This window comes from Apteryx mantelli, chromosome 1, assembly GCF_036417845.1.
Source record: "Apteryx mantelli isolate bAptMan1 chromosome 1, bAptMan1.hap1, whole genome shotgun sequence".
In the NCBI taxonomy this organism is placed as follows: Eukaryota; Metazoa; Chordata; class Aves; order Apterygiformes; family Apterygidae; genus Apteryx; species Apteryx mantelli.
In genome coordinates, this window is record NC_089978.1 from 198465257 (window position 1) to 198484988 (window position 19732).

Sequence of the window (19732 nt, forward strand, 5' to 3'; positions counted from 1 at the left end):
ACGAAAATAATTTTTAATGTAAATGCAATACCTTGAAGAACAACCTTGAAAAAGTCTGTCCCATCTCTGAGTTTTGTTAATGGGTAGGAAAGAACAACTGTTCCCTAAAAAGAAAAAAAAAATGTAAACTAAGTCTACACACCTATGTAAGTTACTGAAACACTGACTACAGCTGAAATGTCCATAAATTAAAAAAAAAAGAAAAAAGAAAAGGTTGACTTAAAGTGATTAGCACAAATTATCATCTGGATTGTAATAATAATAATAAAAAAATCTGTTCAAGACAGATGTGAAGAGCAATATCTCTGCATGAAATATTACCAGCAGATACTATTTTGATGCTACTGACTAGCTAACAAGCTTAGATCACACAACTAAACAGTAGTTACCAAAGTAAGCTTTACCAGGTATGCTAATATACAAAGGCTAAAAGGTGGGACAATCAAAATCTGGAGAAGTCTGCCATATCTTTTAAGAAGTACTGGCAAAGGATTACAACATATATATTAAAACAAAATCAGAATCAAGAGGTAAAAGATGCATATGAAGATAAGTAATAATTTGTGGGGGGAAAAAAAATCTGTATAGCTGGGAGAACAAGCCAGTATTACACAGGCTGGAAACTGCAGTTTGTCTGTGAATTTGTTGATAATACAAATGCTGTAAAAGATACAAATGTTCTATTAGCTATGTTAAAGAATTCTCTTAATAATGAAATTCAATTTTTAGTGAGGCAAAATCACTGGCCTGCAATTCCAGTTATGTTAACATCTCTTTGGAACAAATGTGTTTTGTTAGAAACACGGCATCTCATCAGAAAAGGTTCTTTGTTAACAGTGACAAAAAATGTCAGTCAAATGTAACCCTACAGAGTATGGCAGGTAAAACATTATTAACCTTCTGGGGGGGGGGGGGGGGGGCGGGGAGAGGAAGTTGGTTCAAAAGAGAAAAAAACCGCAAACATTTGAAAACTGAACCCCTAAAACTGTTCAAGAGAATTATACAAGCAGTATAGCACAGAAAATAAAAGTGTTCTGGTACAGATACAGGAGGAACAATGTGTCTATAAACACACAAAACAAACATTAAGAAAATAGGCGGGTAAATCATAGTGGTCTTACAGTACACGTATTCCACAGACAGCTTGACTTAAATGTTAGTAAAGAGAATTAATAAATGGAGACAGCTATCAAGTCACTCTGTAGAATTACCACCTCTTAAACCAAGTTAGGATAAACTACATAGCAGTAAACTGTTATCATAGATGCTTTTAAGAGCAAAATCAGGGCTACAACATGCTGGCTGCAAAGGAATCCAAATAAAAGTCAATATCTATTTTATGATGAATTACTAAAAATCCCACAAATCCTCCTTTTCCAATCCCCAACATATTTCAATTTTATTACACTAAAAAAAAAAAAAAAAAAAAGCCCATGCTGAATGGTATTTAAGATGTACCACATTGCATTATTGTTTCTGAGACATTAGTAATGCTTCATTTAGACCAAAATGAAGGTCAAAATCTATGACCATATGTTTTTAATCAGCTAAATGCCTACTTTTCACAGGGAAGATTGATGAGTTTTGTGGAGAGACTTAAGTATCAAATATTTATTTTAACAATCAGCATCCACAGAATAAAGCTTCAGAAATGTTCTGAAATGTCTACAAATACTTAAACAAAGGTTTTCCACTCATTTTCTAAATTATAGCTTTGTTTAAAATTTCAAGTATTAGTACATAATTGTTCTTGCTGAGATTGTTTCTCTTGAACTGTATTCCTGAGTAAACCAAATATTACACAATTTTCTTGTATGAAAGTCTGTAATAAAGCAAAGTCACCTCAGCAAAACTGTGAACTTTTTTTCCCCTTACTAACGAAATTTCAATCTGCACAAGCATGCTATTTGAAAACAGAATACACTCATGAGCTAGGGACTCTGCTTTCTAACCATTTGTAGTTGTTTATTTTCCCTTCTCCATCCTGCTATTTTCCAACTTTGGGACCATGTTCATCTCTATAATAGTCTGGCTCACCCTGTTTTCCTCTGTATTCCAAACACCTGCTCTCTAGTTCTCTTCCTCATCAGAAAAAAAGCCACCTTGCCTAATCCTTTCTCAATACACCTAAAATACTTGGGCTTCCGTCTCCAGCAAAACCTGCCTTAGCCCTATTTAAACTCGCTCTTCCCCCACAAATCCTGCACTGCTCATTTTAACCACAGACAAACTTCTTTCAAAATCTTCCTCCTTCCATATGCCACTAGACCCACTCCCAGACTGCCTATGTCCCATTCCTCTAGTGAATGTCTCCCTTCTTGCCACAGCCTAATTTCTCCGTCTGGTCCAGCAGCTGATTAGGCAGCTGCTCTGGGACATCACAGCACATTTTCAGGTTTGGTTCAGCTGCCAGAGCAAAGTCTGAAGGACGATGAATTAAAGGCAGGAGGCATCAGCTTCAGCTAGAGCACAATCTAAATGAAGACCCATGCACTTTGCTTATGCCACACTGCCACAAATTTAAATGAAATGTTGTTCTTCAAAGGGATGCCAGAAAGCAAAGAAGTTTCAGAAGATGGGAGGACTGAGAAACATAAGCCAGACAGAAGTTTCCTGGATGCTTTTTGTTGCTTTTTTCCCAGAACATATTTCACAGAATCCTTCCCTCCCTTCTTTCTGCCTCAAAGTAGGACCTGATTCCTATTTTGGGAGCTCTCGAGGGATGATGTGCTGTGCTACCACTAAGATAACCTAACATCAGTGCATTTTAAGGTCTGCTTCAAGCTCAGCCTGCAGAACTGGGTGCATTAGCAGTGAGTGCTTTATCAGCTCTCCAGTTGCCCTGTTTTTATGCCAGGCTGTTTTACAGTCACTTGTTTATGCACATTTGCAGCAGCATGAAGTTCTCTTCACATGAGACAAAAGCCTGACAAAGAAAGTCTATACACCTATAACAGTGCATGAATGCTTTAAATCACAGTCAGACACTAGTTGTTCTGCTTTCCTACTAGAGACACTGATTTTGGCATAAACATTTTCTAATTTAGTATCTGTTTTTGTCTGCTTCAACATTTTCTCTGTGAACAAGAATTCCTGCATTTCAGCCTCAGGAGTGCCTGCAGAATTAGCTCTTAAAAGCAAGAAAGCCTATAAGCTGAACCCAAAGGAAAAGAAACATTGTTTATTAGTTGTATTGGTTATTGATGTTTCCATTTGTCCCTTTACAAGACCTAAAGGAGGCTGAGTCATTCTCTCTCATTTATGTCATCAAACCACTGTCTATTATGCTCTATTGCTGTTTGCTTCCAAAAAGGGCAGTTCTGCTCCTTTCTGCTTTACACAGTTGCACTATTCCTGGCATTTCTCTGACACGACAATGAACCAGTCCAGGGAGCCAGGGCAGCAAATGCTACCCTCTCCCCACTACCATGAATAGCTTTCTGCCAAGTTATTTCTCAGACTGGACTCATCACAGAGTCAGATAAGCACTACCACTGGAACTGGGAATACACAGCTGGGGAAACAGAACTGCTCTTTTTGGCCGCAGCAAGTCATTAGATTTTTAAAAGCTCATATTTTTGAAATGTCTTTCCCATTTTTAAGGACTCAAGCCACCCTAATGATTCCTACAGAATTTGCTTTTTTTTTTTTTTTTTTTTTTTTGTAACAGATAGAAGGTGAGTTGGGATGATGTTGATCTCCTGCCTTGCAAGTGCCAGAGATGATAAACAGAATTTTCAGCAACATTCACAAAAAAGTTTAACAGATGTAAAAACCAACCAACCAAAAAACATTTCAAGAATTGACACTGTATTTTACAGAGTGTACTTGTTTGGGGTATGAAAATAATATTTCTGTACTTCACTAGTACACTATGACTGCACTTGAAAACATATACCTAGGTGTCTACTTCTTACTCCAATCTGAAATACCTTCTGGGTCACTGAAAAAATACTACTATGAATGCACACTTAGTGATGATAAAAACAAAAAAACTAGTTGTATCTTGGTGCATGTAGCTGCTATGGAATCCTCTCTTCATAAAACTGGGTATTGTATTGCTTCATACAAGAAACGAAAACACCTTTAAAAGTCATCCACCCACAGATCTGACCTTTTTTTTTTTTTAAATCAGGATTTTTATTTATTTATTTTTTTAAACAACATATCACTCAACCTCCCCCCAGTTTCCTCAATTTTCAGCACAGTCTTCCGCAAATTAATGTGTTTTTATATGGGTCTGTAGTTTAGAAAGTAAAACAAAGAAAACCTCTTATAAAATTTACGTCTCTAGCAATGTAAAAGTAGGGGGCAAAATTACAGACCAATGATGTCAAAAGCAGAAATCCAGTGAAGTTCCATAGGGCCATCATTTTGCATTGCTTAAACATATGCAACAGATATGCGTACGTACATACACACACAAACACACACACACACACAGAAAGTAAGTCTCCAACTGAATCGGAATATGGAGATGCCTTATAATTATAGCAGAAGAAACTTAAGGTAAACCAAAATTCTCTTGCTAGCAAGTTACCTGAAAGTATTTGTTGGTATAATCACATCCTTCTTGCAAGCACTTTAAATCTTCTTTCTGCAAGTGGCTTGGTAGTGGAGTCTCAGATTCTCCTTTAATGATCTTCAGCAACTGAACAGGCATTGCTGCTTTCTCTAAACAAAAAAGAAAAAGAAAGTCCTGAAATTACCCAGCTTGTTCCAATAAAGAGTTACTAGAAGTTGCAATTTTACTCAAAAGGGGATGTCTATTTCATCACAAAAGAGTTTAACTACTCGAGACTAAAAACTTTCATAGGCTTTGGTCTCATATCTTAGTACCACGAACAGAAAGAAGAGAGAAAGTAACATGCGCTTGGAGATAGACCTCCACTCAAACTACTTTATTTTGCAAACATTCCATCACACTTTAAAAGGCAACAAAATACTACATTATACATGATTAAAAACAATTGATGAAACAAAGAGTAATGTAAGTAGTGTGAATATTATGTACAGAAATGAATATAAAAAAGAAAAACTGAGCAAATACTTTAAATGACAAAGCCAAAGCAGAATTTTGTATGTCCTTCCCAGAAGTTTCTTGCCAAGTGAAATCTTAAAGTACAACTAGAGCTGAATCAGAGTGCAGCATATAAACAATATGGAGAAAAGGAAGCAGAGATGACACATGAAGCAAGTCTCTGACTTCTGAACTGGTCTGTGCACTAGTCAAAGTTTCCTCATCCTTCCTCCAATCCCAACAAAAAAAGAAAAAAGATTTAATATCTGAAAATACCTAAGATACTGCATGTTAACTAACTAAACTTACCACTCATTTCCAAGGAAGACTGTGAAAGCACTAACCAGAAGGCTGTAAAAGAGCCTTAAGATAATGAAAGTTGTTAACAAAGCCAGTCACCCAGCAGAATCCTGGAGCTGAGGACTCCTATCCATACTGCTGCCCACATCACAGATGGGCTGCCTTGACAGATGTTATTTGCCCAATACTGAGTCCAATGTCTGAAGCAGTGACATGTGGCATTAGTTGCACCATCCTCCGCAGATCTCCAGAAACACATGCTGGGGCTCTTTGAGGGCACCTGCTGCATTTGGAATAACAGTTCCTAAAGGAGGAATATAGTCAACATGGCCCTGTATGCCAACCCCCACTTCAAAAGTAAGACTCATCTTACATTCAAGGCTAGTTTGCATCTAGCTTATCATATCAGCCAGTATATATTTTTCCTCATAATAAAGAGCCTACCCTCTAACCATAGGATGGGGTAAACAGTGTTAACATTAAGCTGTTCTCTATAGGACAGTCTGGCTGCATCAAAGAAAAATATCTCCCATATTAACATAAGATGAACATATACTGCTTATACAGAGATTACTTCATATGCTGATCAATATTTTAAAAGAAAAAAGTAATAAAAAAGATAGGCACATACAAATGCTAAACACTGAATGATCTGGGGGGGAAAAAAAAAAAGAGAGACTGTGGTGTCCACTGTTCTAACAGTCAGTGAAATAGGTTCTTGCTGACAACATTGTTATTATCATGAAAAGGCAGGAGAGGAACATGAGTCTGTTATAGTGAAGTTACACAAACAAGAAATGCAAGAAAATGATCTACATATAAGCAGTTATTGCTATATTTTCTCATTACATGGTCAACTCATTCTTTTGGGACCTGAGGGGCTTTTTTTTGCTTTATTTTTTTTTAAGTTTTTTATTTTAATCTACAGAAAAGTAACAGTATTAATCTTCTGGTTTTAGTAATTTTTAATAAACTAAACAAAAAATGCTTTCTAGTTTCTAAAATCCCATCTGACAGGGTTACAGCCATAGTTCTAATTTCAGAAAGAGTTTTAGAAATTTGTATATGACAGCGGGAAAAAAAAATGTTTCTTATACTTTGGGAAGAAACAAAAACTTCATACTTTACTAAGTGAAAACTTAAACTATGTTTTTATTTCAGTTCAGAAGAAGTGCTTTTTCAGTGCTAGAGAGACTGAATCCTTACAAAGTATTCAGTTACAATTAAAGCATGAATGGAAAGCCATGCTAAATGAAAAGACCATTGGATTGAAAGTTGTAAACATAAGTTAATGCATGAAGGTGCAGGCACTTAGTAATATTCTAGAAATACTTCAACAAACAAAGTTCAACAGCAAATCTACCTACAAAATTCTACCTTATTGTCACTCCAAGATAGCTGATTCCACTCATTACATGACTATTTCTCTTATTATGAGTAACTCCTCTTTTTCTCCTTTCCCAGATTGCAAGAAACTGTCTAGCACTTTTATTCTTGTCTGACAGATATTATCAAGAATTCCTTTTCAGTAATGAGAAATCTATAAAATAAAATACTTTCATTCAAGGATCTCTCAGCCAAAACAACTATATTTAAGAGGGCTGGATTTTGCATTTCTCTTATCTTCCAGTTTACATACCTTGACTCAGCTCAACAATGATTCATTAATGAGGAAGGATTTGCTACCAGTTGCTTGTCCAGCTTTTAGTTTGTAATGAACAGGAGCAAATAAAAACTTGGCCATAATATACGTTATTTTTATACCTTTAATCCTTAAAGGGCTAAATAACCTTTCACTAGTGATATCAACTCATTTGTTAACATTTAAGAGCAAAAAAGTGGTAACCAAAACAACCTCTGGTTTCTTAAGCTAGTGTATCTAAGCAACAAAGTATGCATGAAAAAACAAAATACATTCTGGCATATCTGATAAATGTTTCCTCACTTGGGAAAAACATTATTGCCTGACTTGAGGATCTTTTTTTTTTTTTTTTAATTGTAACTTAGACTTTGAAAACTTTCCTTCATCTATTCCAAAATAGCAGCAAGAACTCAGAAGACCCAGTAATAGGAGAATAGCAAGGCCACAGTGCCATGCATCTTACCTGCTTACCTTATATATTCCTCTTATATACAATATAAGCCAGAGCGCAACTCATTTTTCCGTAACTTCCTCCCCAGTGTTAATGAAATAAGGAGGTCTTACAACAGAGAAGATATCCACTACTCAAAATACCTTACAGAATCACACAGAATCACAGAATCACTGAGGTTGGAAGGGACCTCTGGAGATCATCTAGTCCAACCCCCCTGCTCCACCAGGGTCACCTAGAGCACATTGCACAGGATTGCATCCAGGCGGCTTTTGAATATCTCCAGAGAAGGAGACTCCACCACCTCTCGGGGCAACCTGTTCCAGTGCTCTGTCACCCTCACAGTGAAAAAGTTTTTCCTCATGTTAAGATGGAAGTGTCTGTGTTTCAGTTTGTGCCCATTGCCTCGCGTCCTGTCGCTCGGCACCACTGAAAAGAGTCTGGCCCCATCCTCTCGACACCCTCCCTTCAGATACTTATACACATTGATAAGATCTCCTCTCAGCCTTCTCTTCTCCAAGCTAAACAGGCCCAGCTCTCTCAGCCTTTCCTCATAAGAGAGATGCTCCAGTCCCCTAATCATCTTTGTGGCCCTTCGCTGGACTTGCTCCAGTAGTGCCACATCCCTCTTGTACTGGGGAGCCCAGAACTGGACGCAGTACTCCAGATGTGGCCTCACCAGGGCTGAGTAGAGGGGGAGAATCACCTCCCTCGACCTGCTGGCAACACTCTTTCTGATGCAGCCCAGGATACCATTGGCCTTCTTGGCCACAAGGGCACATTGCTGCCTCATACTTAACTTGGTGTCCACCAGCACTCCCAGGTCCTTCTCAGCAGAGCTGCTTTCCAGCAGGTCAACCCCCAACCTGTACTGCTGCATGGGGTTATTCCTCCCCAGGTGCAGGACCCTGCACTTCCCTTTGTTGAATTTCATGAGGTTCCTCTCTGCCCACCTCTCCAGCCTGTCCAAGTCTCTTTGAATGGCAGCACAGCCCTCTGGCGTATCGGCCACTCCTCCCAGTTTTGTATCGTCAGCAAACTTGCTGAGTGTGCACTCTGTGCCTTCATCCAGGTCATTGATGAAGAAGTTGAACAAGACTGGACCCAGTACTGACCCCTGGGGGACACCGCTAGCTACAGGCCTCCAACTAGACTCTGTGCCACTGATCACAACTCTCTGAGCTCTGCCATTCAGCCAGTTCTCAATCCACCTCACTGTCCACTCATCTAACCCACACTTCCTGAGCTTGTCTATGAGGATGCTATGGGAGACAGTGTCAAAAGCCTTGCTGAAGTCAAGGTAGACAACATCCACTGCTCTCCCCTCATCTACCCAGCCAGTCATTCCATCATAGAAGGCTATCAGATTGGTTAGGCATGATTTCCCCTTGGTGAAGCCATGCTGACTACTCCTGATCACCTTCTTTTCCTCCACATGCGTGGAGATGGCTTCCAGGATGAGCTGCTCCATCACCTTTCCAGGGATGGAGGTGAGGCTGACTGGCCTGTAGTTCCCTGGGTCCTCCTTCTTGCCCTTTTTGAAGACTGGGGTGACATTGGCTTTCTTCCAGTCCTCGGGCACCTCTCCTGTTCTCCATGACCTTTCAAAGATGATGGAGAGTGGCTTAGCAATAACATCCGCCATCTCCCTCAGCACTCGTGGGTGCATCCCATCAGGGCCCATGGATTTGTGGGTGTCAAGTTTGCTTAAATGATCTCTAACCCACTCCTCCTCCACCAAGGGAAAGTCTTCCTCTCTCCAGACTTTCTCTCTTGCCTCCAGGGTCTGGGGCTCCTGAGGGCTGGCCTGAGCAGTAAAGACTGAAGCAAAGAAGGCATTCAGTAACTCTGCCTTCTCTGCATCCTTCGTCACCAGGGCACCCACCCCATTCAGCAAAGGGCCCACGTTTTCCCTAGTCTTCCTCTTGCTGCTGATGTATTTGAAGAAGCCCTTCTTGTTGTCCTTGACATCTCTAGCCAGATTTAATTCCAAACGGGCCTTAGCCTTCCTCGTCGCATCCCTGCATACTCTGACAACATTCCTATATTCCTCCCAAGTGGCCTGTCCCCCTTTCCACTTTCTGTAGACTTCCTTCTTCTGGTTGAGTTTTGCCAGGAGCTCCTTGCTCATCCATGCAGGTCTCCTGCCTCCTTTGCTTGACTTCTTACTCATAGGGATGCACCGCTCTTGAGCCTGGAGGAAGTGATGTTTGAATATTAACCAACTCTCTTGAACACTCCTTCCTTCCAGGGTCCTCACCCATGGGATTCCTCCAAGTAGGTCCCTGAAGAGGACAAAGTTTGCTCTCCTGAAGTCCAGGGTTGCGATCCTACTTGGTGCCCTGCTGCCTCCTCGCAGGATCCTGAACTCTACCATCTCATGGTCACTGCAGCCAAGGCAGCCCCCAACCTTCACATCTTCCACCAGTCCTTCTTTGTTTGTTAGTACGAGGTCCAGCAGCACACCTCTCCTTGTTGGCTCCTCCACCACCTGGGTCAAGAAGTTGTCACCAATGCTCTGCAGGAATCTCCAGGACTGTTTGTGCCTAGCTGTGTTGTCTTTCCAGCAGATATCGGGGTGGTTGAAGTCCCCCATGAGAACCAGGGCCTGGGATTGTGAGGCTACTTCCAGCTGTCTGTAGAAGGCCTCATCCACTTCCTCATCCTGATCAGGTGGCCTGTAGTAAACACCCACAACAGTGTCACCTCTATTAGCCTGCCCTTTGATCCTTACCCATAAGCTCTCGACTCGCTCTTCATCCACCCCTAGGCACAGCTCCATACATTCCAGTTGCTCTCTCACATAAAGAGCAACTCCACCACCTCGCTTTCCTGGCCTGTCTTTCCTAAAAAGTACGTAGCCATCCATGACAGCACTCCAGTCATGCGAGCTATCCCACCATGTCTCTGTAATGGCAATGAGATCATGGCCCTGCGACCGCACACACATCTCTAGTTCTTCCTGTTTGTTCCCCAAGCTGCGTGCATTGGTGTACAGGCATTTCAGGGAGGTGATCGAGCATGCAGGTTTCCCAGGAGGGATACAAGAGGGTCCTCCATAGCCACATCCCATGCGCACTTCCCTGGCTGCATTCACCTGTTGGAGGCATCCTGACTTGAGCAGTCTTTTGCCAACTACCCTGTCACTATAACTCTCCCCTTCCCCCATCTTTCCTAGTTTAAAGCCCTCCTTACCAGGTTGGCCAACCTGTTGGCAAAGACCCGCGTGCCCCGCCTCGTGAGGTGGATCCCATCTCTCGCCATCAGTTGTTGATCTTCAAACAGGGTCCCATGGTCGTAGAAACCAAAACCCTGTTGCCAACACCAGCGGCGCAGCCAGTCATTAACCTGGAAAGTCCGTCTCCTCCTCCTCTCATCCATCCCCCTCACTGGCAGGATTGAGGAGAAGATGACCTGGGCTCCCAGACCCTTGACCACCATCCCCAGAGCTCTGAAATCCTGCTTGATGGTCTGCAGTTTGCCCTTGGTGTCATTGGCGCCCACATGGAAGAGCAGCAGTGGGTAATAGTCCGAAGAATGGACGAGCCTAGGCAGTCTTTGCATGACATCTCTCACACGAGCCCCCGGCAGGCCACAAACCTCTCTAGACAAGAGGTCAGGTCGGCAGATAGATGCCTCCGTCCCCTGTAGCAGGGAGTCCCCCACAACAATCACCCGCCGCTTTTTCCGGGTGTTCCGGTAGGGCACAGGGTCTGTTGTCCCGGTTACTTCCCTGGCAGCCATGCCCATCTCCTCCTCATCCTGGAGGGCACTAAACCTGTTCTTCAGCTTCAGGTCTTCAGGAGGAGTAGGAGCCTTTCTCCTCCCACGAGCAGTGACCAGTTTCCAGCCTTCTTCTATGATGTTATGATGTACCATTTCACACGGCACAGAGCCCTCTGGCAACTCCACTGCTGCAGGGGGTTGGGACTCCCGAAGCTGCACAGTCTCCGAGAATACCCTGTCTATCTCTTGCTCTGCTTACATTTTGAACAACAGGCATACTTTACCAAATACCAATAAATAAATTTAAGCAGCTGACTACTAAGAAGAGAGATGGCTCAAAAAGTTTGTTACCTGGGATACATGCAGTAAGAATTTATATAGTGACACATAACTGAACAACAATTAGTTACAGAGCCACAAATTAGCAACCTTCAGCTCAGTAATTATCTATGTGTACAATGTTAACTTGTCCCAATTGCAAAGTAGAGCATGTTAGCTTATACCTTAAAAACAAAACAAAACAAAACAAAAACCCTTCAAGCCTAATTACATAAGCTTTTGAGAATCTTCTACCTCACAAAGAATTTTACTCTCCTAAAAGCAACACAAAAAAACCCACAAACAATGAAAATAAATATCTGGAATAGATAGCAAAGCAGAGAGCTTCAACGCATCATAAAAAGGTAACTCTTATTTTTATTTATTTATTTATTTATTTTTAACAGGGATGCAACTCAAGTATTATCAAATGCCGGTTACCCAATATTAAACAGTTGAATGCTACATTCCTATTAGGGCTCCCAAATCTCTAATTGAAATCTCAGTAGCCTCCTTCACCACTTCCAATGACCAAAGATCTATAAAAGACATAGTAATATCCACAAAAACTCAGCAGTAAAGGCTTTTAACCAAGTTTAGTTTTGGGTTTCAAGGCTGGCTTTTTGGGAGGATGTGAGGGTGGAGAGGAGAATCAAGGCGTGTCAACTTCATATCTGACATATTTTTCAGTCCTGCCACAACTTCCCCACGTACCTTCACCACAATGAGCTGAGAGCTGAATGAAGTTGCAAGGTATTGATTGTCTATAACCTCTAAAATGTTTCCTATAGGATACACAATAGGACACAGATCAATGGTAGGAGCAGGTAGGAGCAAGTATTTAGTAATCAGTGCTCACTTCCAGCACCCAGTTGACTGGGGAATAAAACCTGACATCTTGAGGGTTTGAAAGTTTTAACAAATAGCACTGAAGTTGCATGATTACTGGGCATGTCAAACCTCTCAAGTTGCCAATGTTAAGAGACCTACCACTGTTTGAGTTATTACAGCTATTCCAATAGCTCAGTTAATGGATATCTGTGTTAAAACAGGTATTTTACTACAGACTGAAGTCTTGATGAGAACCACACTGAGTTTCCTGTTATTCTTCTACACAACTTAATTTCTATTACTTATTTCTTGTCTTAATTTATTAAATTAAAATAGGACTAGGACTGCGAAGTCAAGCATAACATTCAGAAATGTTAAAAGCAAAATGCTGTTAAAGCTTGACTTCTCATTTGTACGCTTACTTGGATGAGAGTTTCGACTGAATTTCTCGTTATGCAGTGCACTAGAAAGATGGTAATCTGGAAATAAATTCTCATTAAATCAGGTAACTCAATTTTAATCGGACTACCTAGCTTTTGTTTTCTGGGAGCAATATTTGCAGAACAGCTCAGTGCTAATGCATGTTAATGTCAATGAAAACTGAATCCTGCATAAACCACTATAAAGAAAATAAATACAAAACAAAAATAAAGGCCAAATTAATGTCATAGTAGTGGCCTAGATTAAACGTGCATTTTTTTCATTGATGTCTTTGGAACAGGATCTCATCTTTCAGACTTGTAGGGACGAATTAAGGTTTATTATACATTGCAATATTAAAGTTGAAGAAAAAAAAGAGGAAAAAAAAACACTCAAGAGGAAATTGCTAACTGCATATCTGGACCAGGATTTTGATGGCCTACATTAAATGAGGCTGAAGTCTACACAGTCTAAGTGAAGAGAATAAGAATGTGTAATTTCTACTCATGCCAGTATATGTCTGCTGAATTATTTTCTGTTCATTCTATTATTTCTTTATTATTATATTGATATTATTCATTATTTGCTGTAAGAATTAATAAAACATCCTTTCTGAAGTTACAAGAAGATACTTAAGCATAGGTAAGTCTGACTAATGCTGTCAGCTAAGCACAGTTGAACACATCTACATTTCACAAAATAAAAGGCTGCTTTTTTTGTTTTGTTTTGTTTTTTTTAGAAGAGACATGTGCAAACCAATTAAAAGAAAACAAAGACTAATTAAAAAAAAAAATCAAGCTGCTAGATCTATGGCAAGTCTAAAATCATGGAACGACCAAGCAGTTAGAAACTGACAAGTGGAAATATGTGTTTATTTTTACATTAGGTCAAAACTGACCTAACATTTTGAAAAGATGCAAGTATTCTATTTTTAATCTTAACCTTACTTGAAGGTAAGCAAACCAAGTTTGCACAGAAAATAACCACAATGTGCCATCATACTAAAATAAGATAAGGTAATTGACTAGGTGAGCCTTAAACACTATCTTTTCATTGTATTAACAGAAATTGCACATGCCCTTGTGCTCCACAGTAACACATGCCATGAAATTTAAAAACTGAATTAATGTTTTCTCCTTCAAAGATGACCTTAGGAAAGCAAGAAGGGAATCTAGGGTGAAGAACTCTAAAATGTATCTGAAGTTGCATTTATGTGCAAGTATTTTTCAGTAACACCTGTTTAGAGATATCACATAGCAACTGAGACAGAGCTCTGGTTTAAATTTATCAAAGACCACTGAGAAAGGAGTAAGCATAAGGCATGACTGTTGTTATGCATGCAATTAAGAGGTAGGACACCAGATTTAGGTTTTAATTTCTACTTCAGCTGAAGGAAGAGCAAATGCCATAAATGCCACATGCAAAGTCTCTTACATCTCTGTTTACTGCTCTAACTAGTGAGCTATTAGTCAGTAGTTATATAGAATTCCTTACATTATAAAACACCACTTAACTGAACTTAAGGGTAAATGCCAAAACGATGCAGGTATCTGAATGCTTTCAAACATGAACCAAGACAGCATTGTCATAGCTTACTAGGATTTCAAGCCTCTAGTGCAAAGGCAACTAGAAGTCTTGCAAAACTTTTCAGTTGAAAATACCCACTTCACACTATATTCCAGGGAGGTGGAGCAGCTGATCTATTCCAGCTAGAAACAATTGAGTAAACACCTTCAAAATTAATCAGCAACACTGCTTCAGCCAGCAACATTATAGGAAGCTACACATATTTCCAACACAATCAACTCTTACTTCTGTACCCCAAGATAACTGAGCAACTAAACACACTTCTCTTTTTTTCTCCACAAAGATATTTAACAGCAAGATGCATTTTGTTATGATTTGAAGATCACTGCTAAATCAAAAGAAAGAGAGGAACTTAGGTTTAAAAACTCATCTCTTTGAGATGACTACCCTCAAATTCTACAGTTTTCATTTAAGAAAGGCCATCATTGATTATTTCAGTGGGACAAATGTTCTACACGTGCCTTCGAGGTTACAAAGGAAGGAGTTCTACATAAGCTGATGCAGTAGGTACTGCCCATGCTTGCAATCAGGCAGCTCTTGGGGGACCATAACTATGGGTTTTGCACAAAATCGAAATTCCAGTGCGCAAAGCATTTCCAGATTGCTGTTAAGCCACATATAAAAAAACCCAAAACACTGATTTCAAATTCCCTGCAAACAAAACTCAAAAGATAAGTTCTGAATTGTTCACAATGTTATAGCATGGAAAAGTAGGAATACTATCCTTTTTTCAATCCAACGTTAAAAAAATAACCTATGCACAAAAAAAGTGAAAAAAGATCACTCCAAATAAAAAAAAACTCAACAAAGTATTCTGTTTGCATTCTAATAGAATGTCATCACCATCTTGATTTTCAAGTAAGTTTTGGTGCAAATAACATGATTTCATAAAGTTTTATTTTGTTGTTATTTTTTAAAGAACAGTATTCCCCCATAGAAAATGCCTCTGGCAGGTATTAACAGAAGTTCTGTACTCTAAACTAAACCACCACTAGGTCATTACAGTGTATCTTATCTAAAAAGACAAAACAAGATGCTTTTCCCCCCCCGCACATGAATTATCATGTAAACATAGCCACATTTATAAAACTTCAGTCTACACAAACTAGAAATTACATTCAAACTCCTAAGCTTGAGTCTAGCACAGCTTACAGTAACTTTTAAAAATGTAAATTAAAAAAAAAAAATCACATCATCAAGAAATATTTGGTCAGAAACCAGTATAAGATGTACCTACAAGTAAATGCACCTGACACAAGTGAACACAGTGATTGTATTCTGGATATTATCTGTAAATTTGGTAAGTGGCTTGCATGTTACACTACTTGCCTACTGTATACTTCCACAATTTAGGAAATCCATATAAATAACAGAGTTAGAAATAAGATTTTTTTCAGATCTTAAACTTCTGTAGATAGGAAAAATCAGGTCATGTATCTTTAAATTCTAACCACCAAAGCTCCCAGATTTTGGTTCTCAGCAATTAAAAATCAAAGACATGGGTATCCAGCTCTGAGAGCTGCAAGACCAAATTTTCCAAAAAAGATACAACATTGGCTTCCCAGGCAGACATCTTTAGTGCTCTCCCTGGTGTTTACAGCTTTCATGAATAGCAGCTAAGTGAAAATAACAAGTCTGTCAAGTATCTCTGCTGTTCTCAAAGGGTGACTGCATAAAACTGACAAGAATCATTCCAATTTCATTCTGCTGATCAAGTCTGTAAGTGGCATAAATGGAGCTATTCATAGGGGATGCTGGCATAAAAACAAGGAGCCTGCAAGAAAGGTAGACAGCATCATGGAACACTGCTTGAATAGCAGAAAGAGAGGCTGGGAGCACAACACGCACGGTGGAAGGAAGAGAAGGTCTCTGAAGGCAGGGGGACCTACAACACTTTGGTTTCCAATAGCTGAGAGTGACAAGAACATGGAGAGTCTGACCAAAAAGCTTAATAATTTTAGTAATGAAAGAATTACATGAAAGATTATTCCTTCTGTAAGAACCCCAAAATAACACCCTGGGAGAAGAGAAAGCAATATATACCACTTGCCTAAGCAAGTGAAATATAAGACTGAGGATGGCTATGGGCCCTGAACTTGTCTGCTGCTCTGCCTTAAACTTGATTCTCCATCTACTAATTTTCTAGACTTTTAAGTTTCTAACAGTGGAACAGTCTACTGCAGTCCACTAGAGAACCACAGAAATGTTTGGCAACAGTGCTGTCCTTACTGTCTGGGGAAAATTAACATGTACTCTAAAACCATTAAAGCCATCTTAAACCACAGTTCACCAGAAAACAATTTGCCTATACTGGGAACATTTTAGCAGTGCAAAACTTTTTATTAGCTATGACAGAGGTTTCAATTTGATTTCCTGGTAGAACTGGGGATCACTCCACATACATTCTGAACATGCAAGTTGCTGAATTCTTATAGCCAATGATTAGTTTTAACAGGATTCAAATTAGATCTGCTATACGAGTCATTTTCTTTTTGAGAAGGGAGAATGTCTGGGATTCAATGAAGAGCAACTGAACTTTCATAGATGATGTCAAATCAGAAAGACGACTCAGTTCACTGGCAGTGGAATGATGACCCATAGGTCTCGTATATTTAAGGACAAACAAGGAAGGACCAAGTAATATAAGGAAAAAAGGATATTTAAAGGTAGTCACATTTAAAGTCTTGTTTCCTCCCACCACTTCTCCTCCCCCCATCAAGAGAAACAAGCATTTGTTGGAAAAGAGGACAAGGAGACTATAAAACAAGACTTTTTCCCCTTTGCCTTTTTTCCCTGAATAGGTCCATCATATTTGTCTTCCACGTCTAGTTCTCTGAAATATCATGATTTTGCCATCCCCTTCAGTGACAATTCATCAAAATACATATAAAAAAAAAAATCAAATTGAGCTCCTAATAGTACCATAAATTATAAATAATAAGCTGAAAGGCAAGTTTTACCATTTTTAGTTCATTGTGCAAAAAATTCAGAAGATAAATGAAGTACAGTACAGCTACATTGTAAACAGAGGAAGTTTGAAGCATTCAATTGCCCTTAATTCTGAAAAGAACAAGGCTGAAAAATAAGCATATTAATAACCTCTATCTTGGCACCAGAATTAACTTCAAGGGGAAAGAAGTTATCAGCAGTTGGATTCACTTTTCTAGTATGGCTTATCATAATAGTACCTCAGTCCAGTGCACAGGAAAGCAAACAGTTAACAGCTTTTCATCCACATTACTCTGATCCACTCAATATTCTAGCCTTTCCTGTTCAAACCAAAGATACACAATATTGTGTCCTAACCTTTGCTATCACGACAACTAACGGACAAGAAAAAGCTTTTATGCAGGCAGGAGTATTCTAAATGTGTTTTTTCTGACAATTGACTACTGCAATCTCCGTTCCTCTGAAGGGTGTTACAGAATGTAATTTTTTTTCAAGCAACTAGGAAGAAATTAGCTATGGAGGAGAAAAAAAAAAGAAATCTAAAGAAGTGAGAGATAAGTTGGGAAGATTACTTCTTTCTCGATAATCAGGAAATAATTCAGTGATACATTAATGCCATAAAGGTGATTAATGCCATTTTGGGGCAAGGAGGCTGTAGCAGTCAGACACAGGAGGAGATTCCATATCCATAAAAGCAGGTGCTACTTGCAGAGAAGTACATAAAGCCATTCTCCAAAACAGAGAGAATCTCTGGAGGAAACCTTGCCAAAACATCCCAAAGAATGAAAAAACAGCCATCAGCATATATCAATATGGTCAGTCAATATGGTAGATTTCTGAAGCTCCTATAAACAAATGTATTAGTCAATGCAATATCTGGGGTTATGAAAAAAATAAAACAACTCTCAATTAGATAATGCTTCACTTTAAAAGCACACACAAATGTAGACACACCCATGCACTCATATTAATATAGATTCTGTTCAATTTTCTCATTAAAAAAATGAACATTTACACCACTAAATAAGACAGTAAGCACAAAACTACAATTTAAGCTGATCCCACAAGCAGTGACAAGATTAGTCTTCATCTTAATGAAAGCAATAGGACTATTCATGAAGAACAAAGTATGTAGTTTAAAAATTTTAGAATACAATCCAGTATTGTAACCTGTGATCTCTTTGAGAATCCTAAGGAGGGGAAACACCACATCAATTAACTAAGACAGAAAGAGAAACTAAGACAGCAGTGTGACTCGTTTTGCTCCCTTAAGTACAAGCCTTCAGCTTGCTGCTGATACAGGTCTCCTGGTCCATATCTTTTGACCACAAACCTAAACATCCTAACGCTAATAAGGCTGCTGGTACTTACAGATCCTTTCATAAATATACACTTAGAAGTCTCAAAAAAAAAAGAGAGAGAGAGGCACACACACACAATATCAGACTCCTTTACCTTGGCTTATTAAACTTAGAATTTACTAATTGGAGATGCGGCAGAAGAGGCCGTAACTTCACATAATGTTATCAGATGGGGAAAGCTCTGAATGAACCCTTACACTGCCTCATATCACCACACAATTTCAGTGTGAGAAAGCAGCCACTCACTGCAAAACGAGGTCTGTACCTCAGGAGGACAGTGATGCAGAGCAGATCCTTTCTGGATGTGAATTGCAGTTACTTCAGACAGTCTCTACAGCAATTGCAAGAAGCTGAAATCTTTAAAAGCAAGAGCTTACATATATTAGCTTAGATGTATTAACAATAATACTACTACTACTAATAGTAATAATAATGTCTACTCAGTGCCTGCACAGAGCTCAAACAGCAGTACTACGAGAGAAAGACACTTTCGCCCTCTGAGGCACCGTCTGCCACAGCAGGGGCTCAGTCTCCCCTGCAGACGGTGCGCAGGGCGGCGGCAGGGCAGGGAGAGGGGCGCAGGGGACTCCAGGCTGCACACTGGCTGGCAAGCCCGGGCAGACGCCAGCTGGCCAGCGCGGCAGCGGCCCAGGCTCCAGGCAGAGGCGGCCGGACACCTCCGGGCTGCAAAAGCCTTTCTTCCGCTGCCGGGCCGCCCTCCCTCCCCTCAGCCCTGCCGCCCCTTGCTCCCGCACAGGTCCCACCCCGCTGCGCCGGGACCCGGCCCGCCGGTACCTCTCTCCGGGCGCCGAGGGGAAAAGCCGCCGCGGCGCCGCCGCCACCCCACTTCCGCCCGCACCGCGCGCCCGCGGCCCACAGAGCATGCCCGGAGGGCCTGCGCATGCGCAGTGGCAGGCGCGCCCCTCCGCCGGCGGGCGGTGCGGGCATGCGCAGTGCGTGGGCGGGACGGAGCGGCAAGGGCGCCGGGCTGGGGTGGGCAGCGCTGGGAGCGGCGGGAGCGCGGTTGTCCCTTCGGCGGGGTTGGGCGGGAGGACAGCGCGGGTCTGCGAGCCGCCCCTCGGGCAGCAGCCCCCTTGTCTGGGATGGCCTCCCTGCGGGCCGCGGAG

General features: G+C 40.6%; 1 protein-coding gene across 4 annotated transcripts in view; it reads right to left on the reverse strand.

Moving 5' to 3' along the window:
• POT1 (protection of telomeres 1) overlaps window positions 1-19467 on the reverse strand; it is an 86779-nt gene extending 67312 nt beyond the window's left edge. For 3 of the 4 annotated variants that reach the window (XM_067315513.1, XM_067315506.1, XM_067315498.1), the window contains exons 1-3: window positions 19401-19467; window positions 4541-4674; window positions 32-104 (exon numbers count right to left, since the gene is read on the reverse strand). In XM_067315513.1, coding sequence (XP_067171614.1) covers window positions 32-104; window positions 4541-4663 — 196 coding nt within the window. In that variant the 5' untranslated portion in view covers window positions 4664-4674; window positions 19401-19467. Of the gene's footprint in view, window positions 1-31; window positions 105-4540; window positions 4675-19400 lie in introns of those variants that run through there. The other variant, XM_067315519.1, reaches the window with a different exon arrangement.
• Between the last annotated feature and the right edge of the window lie 265 nt (window positions 19468-19732).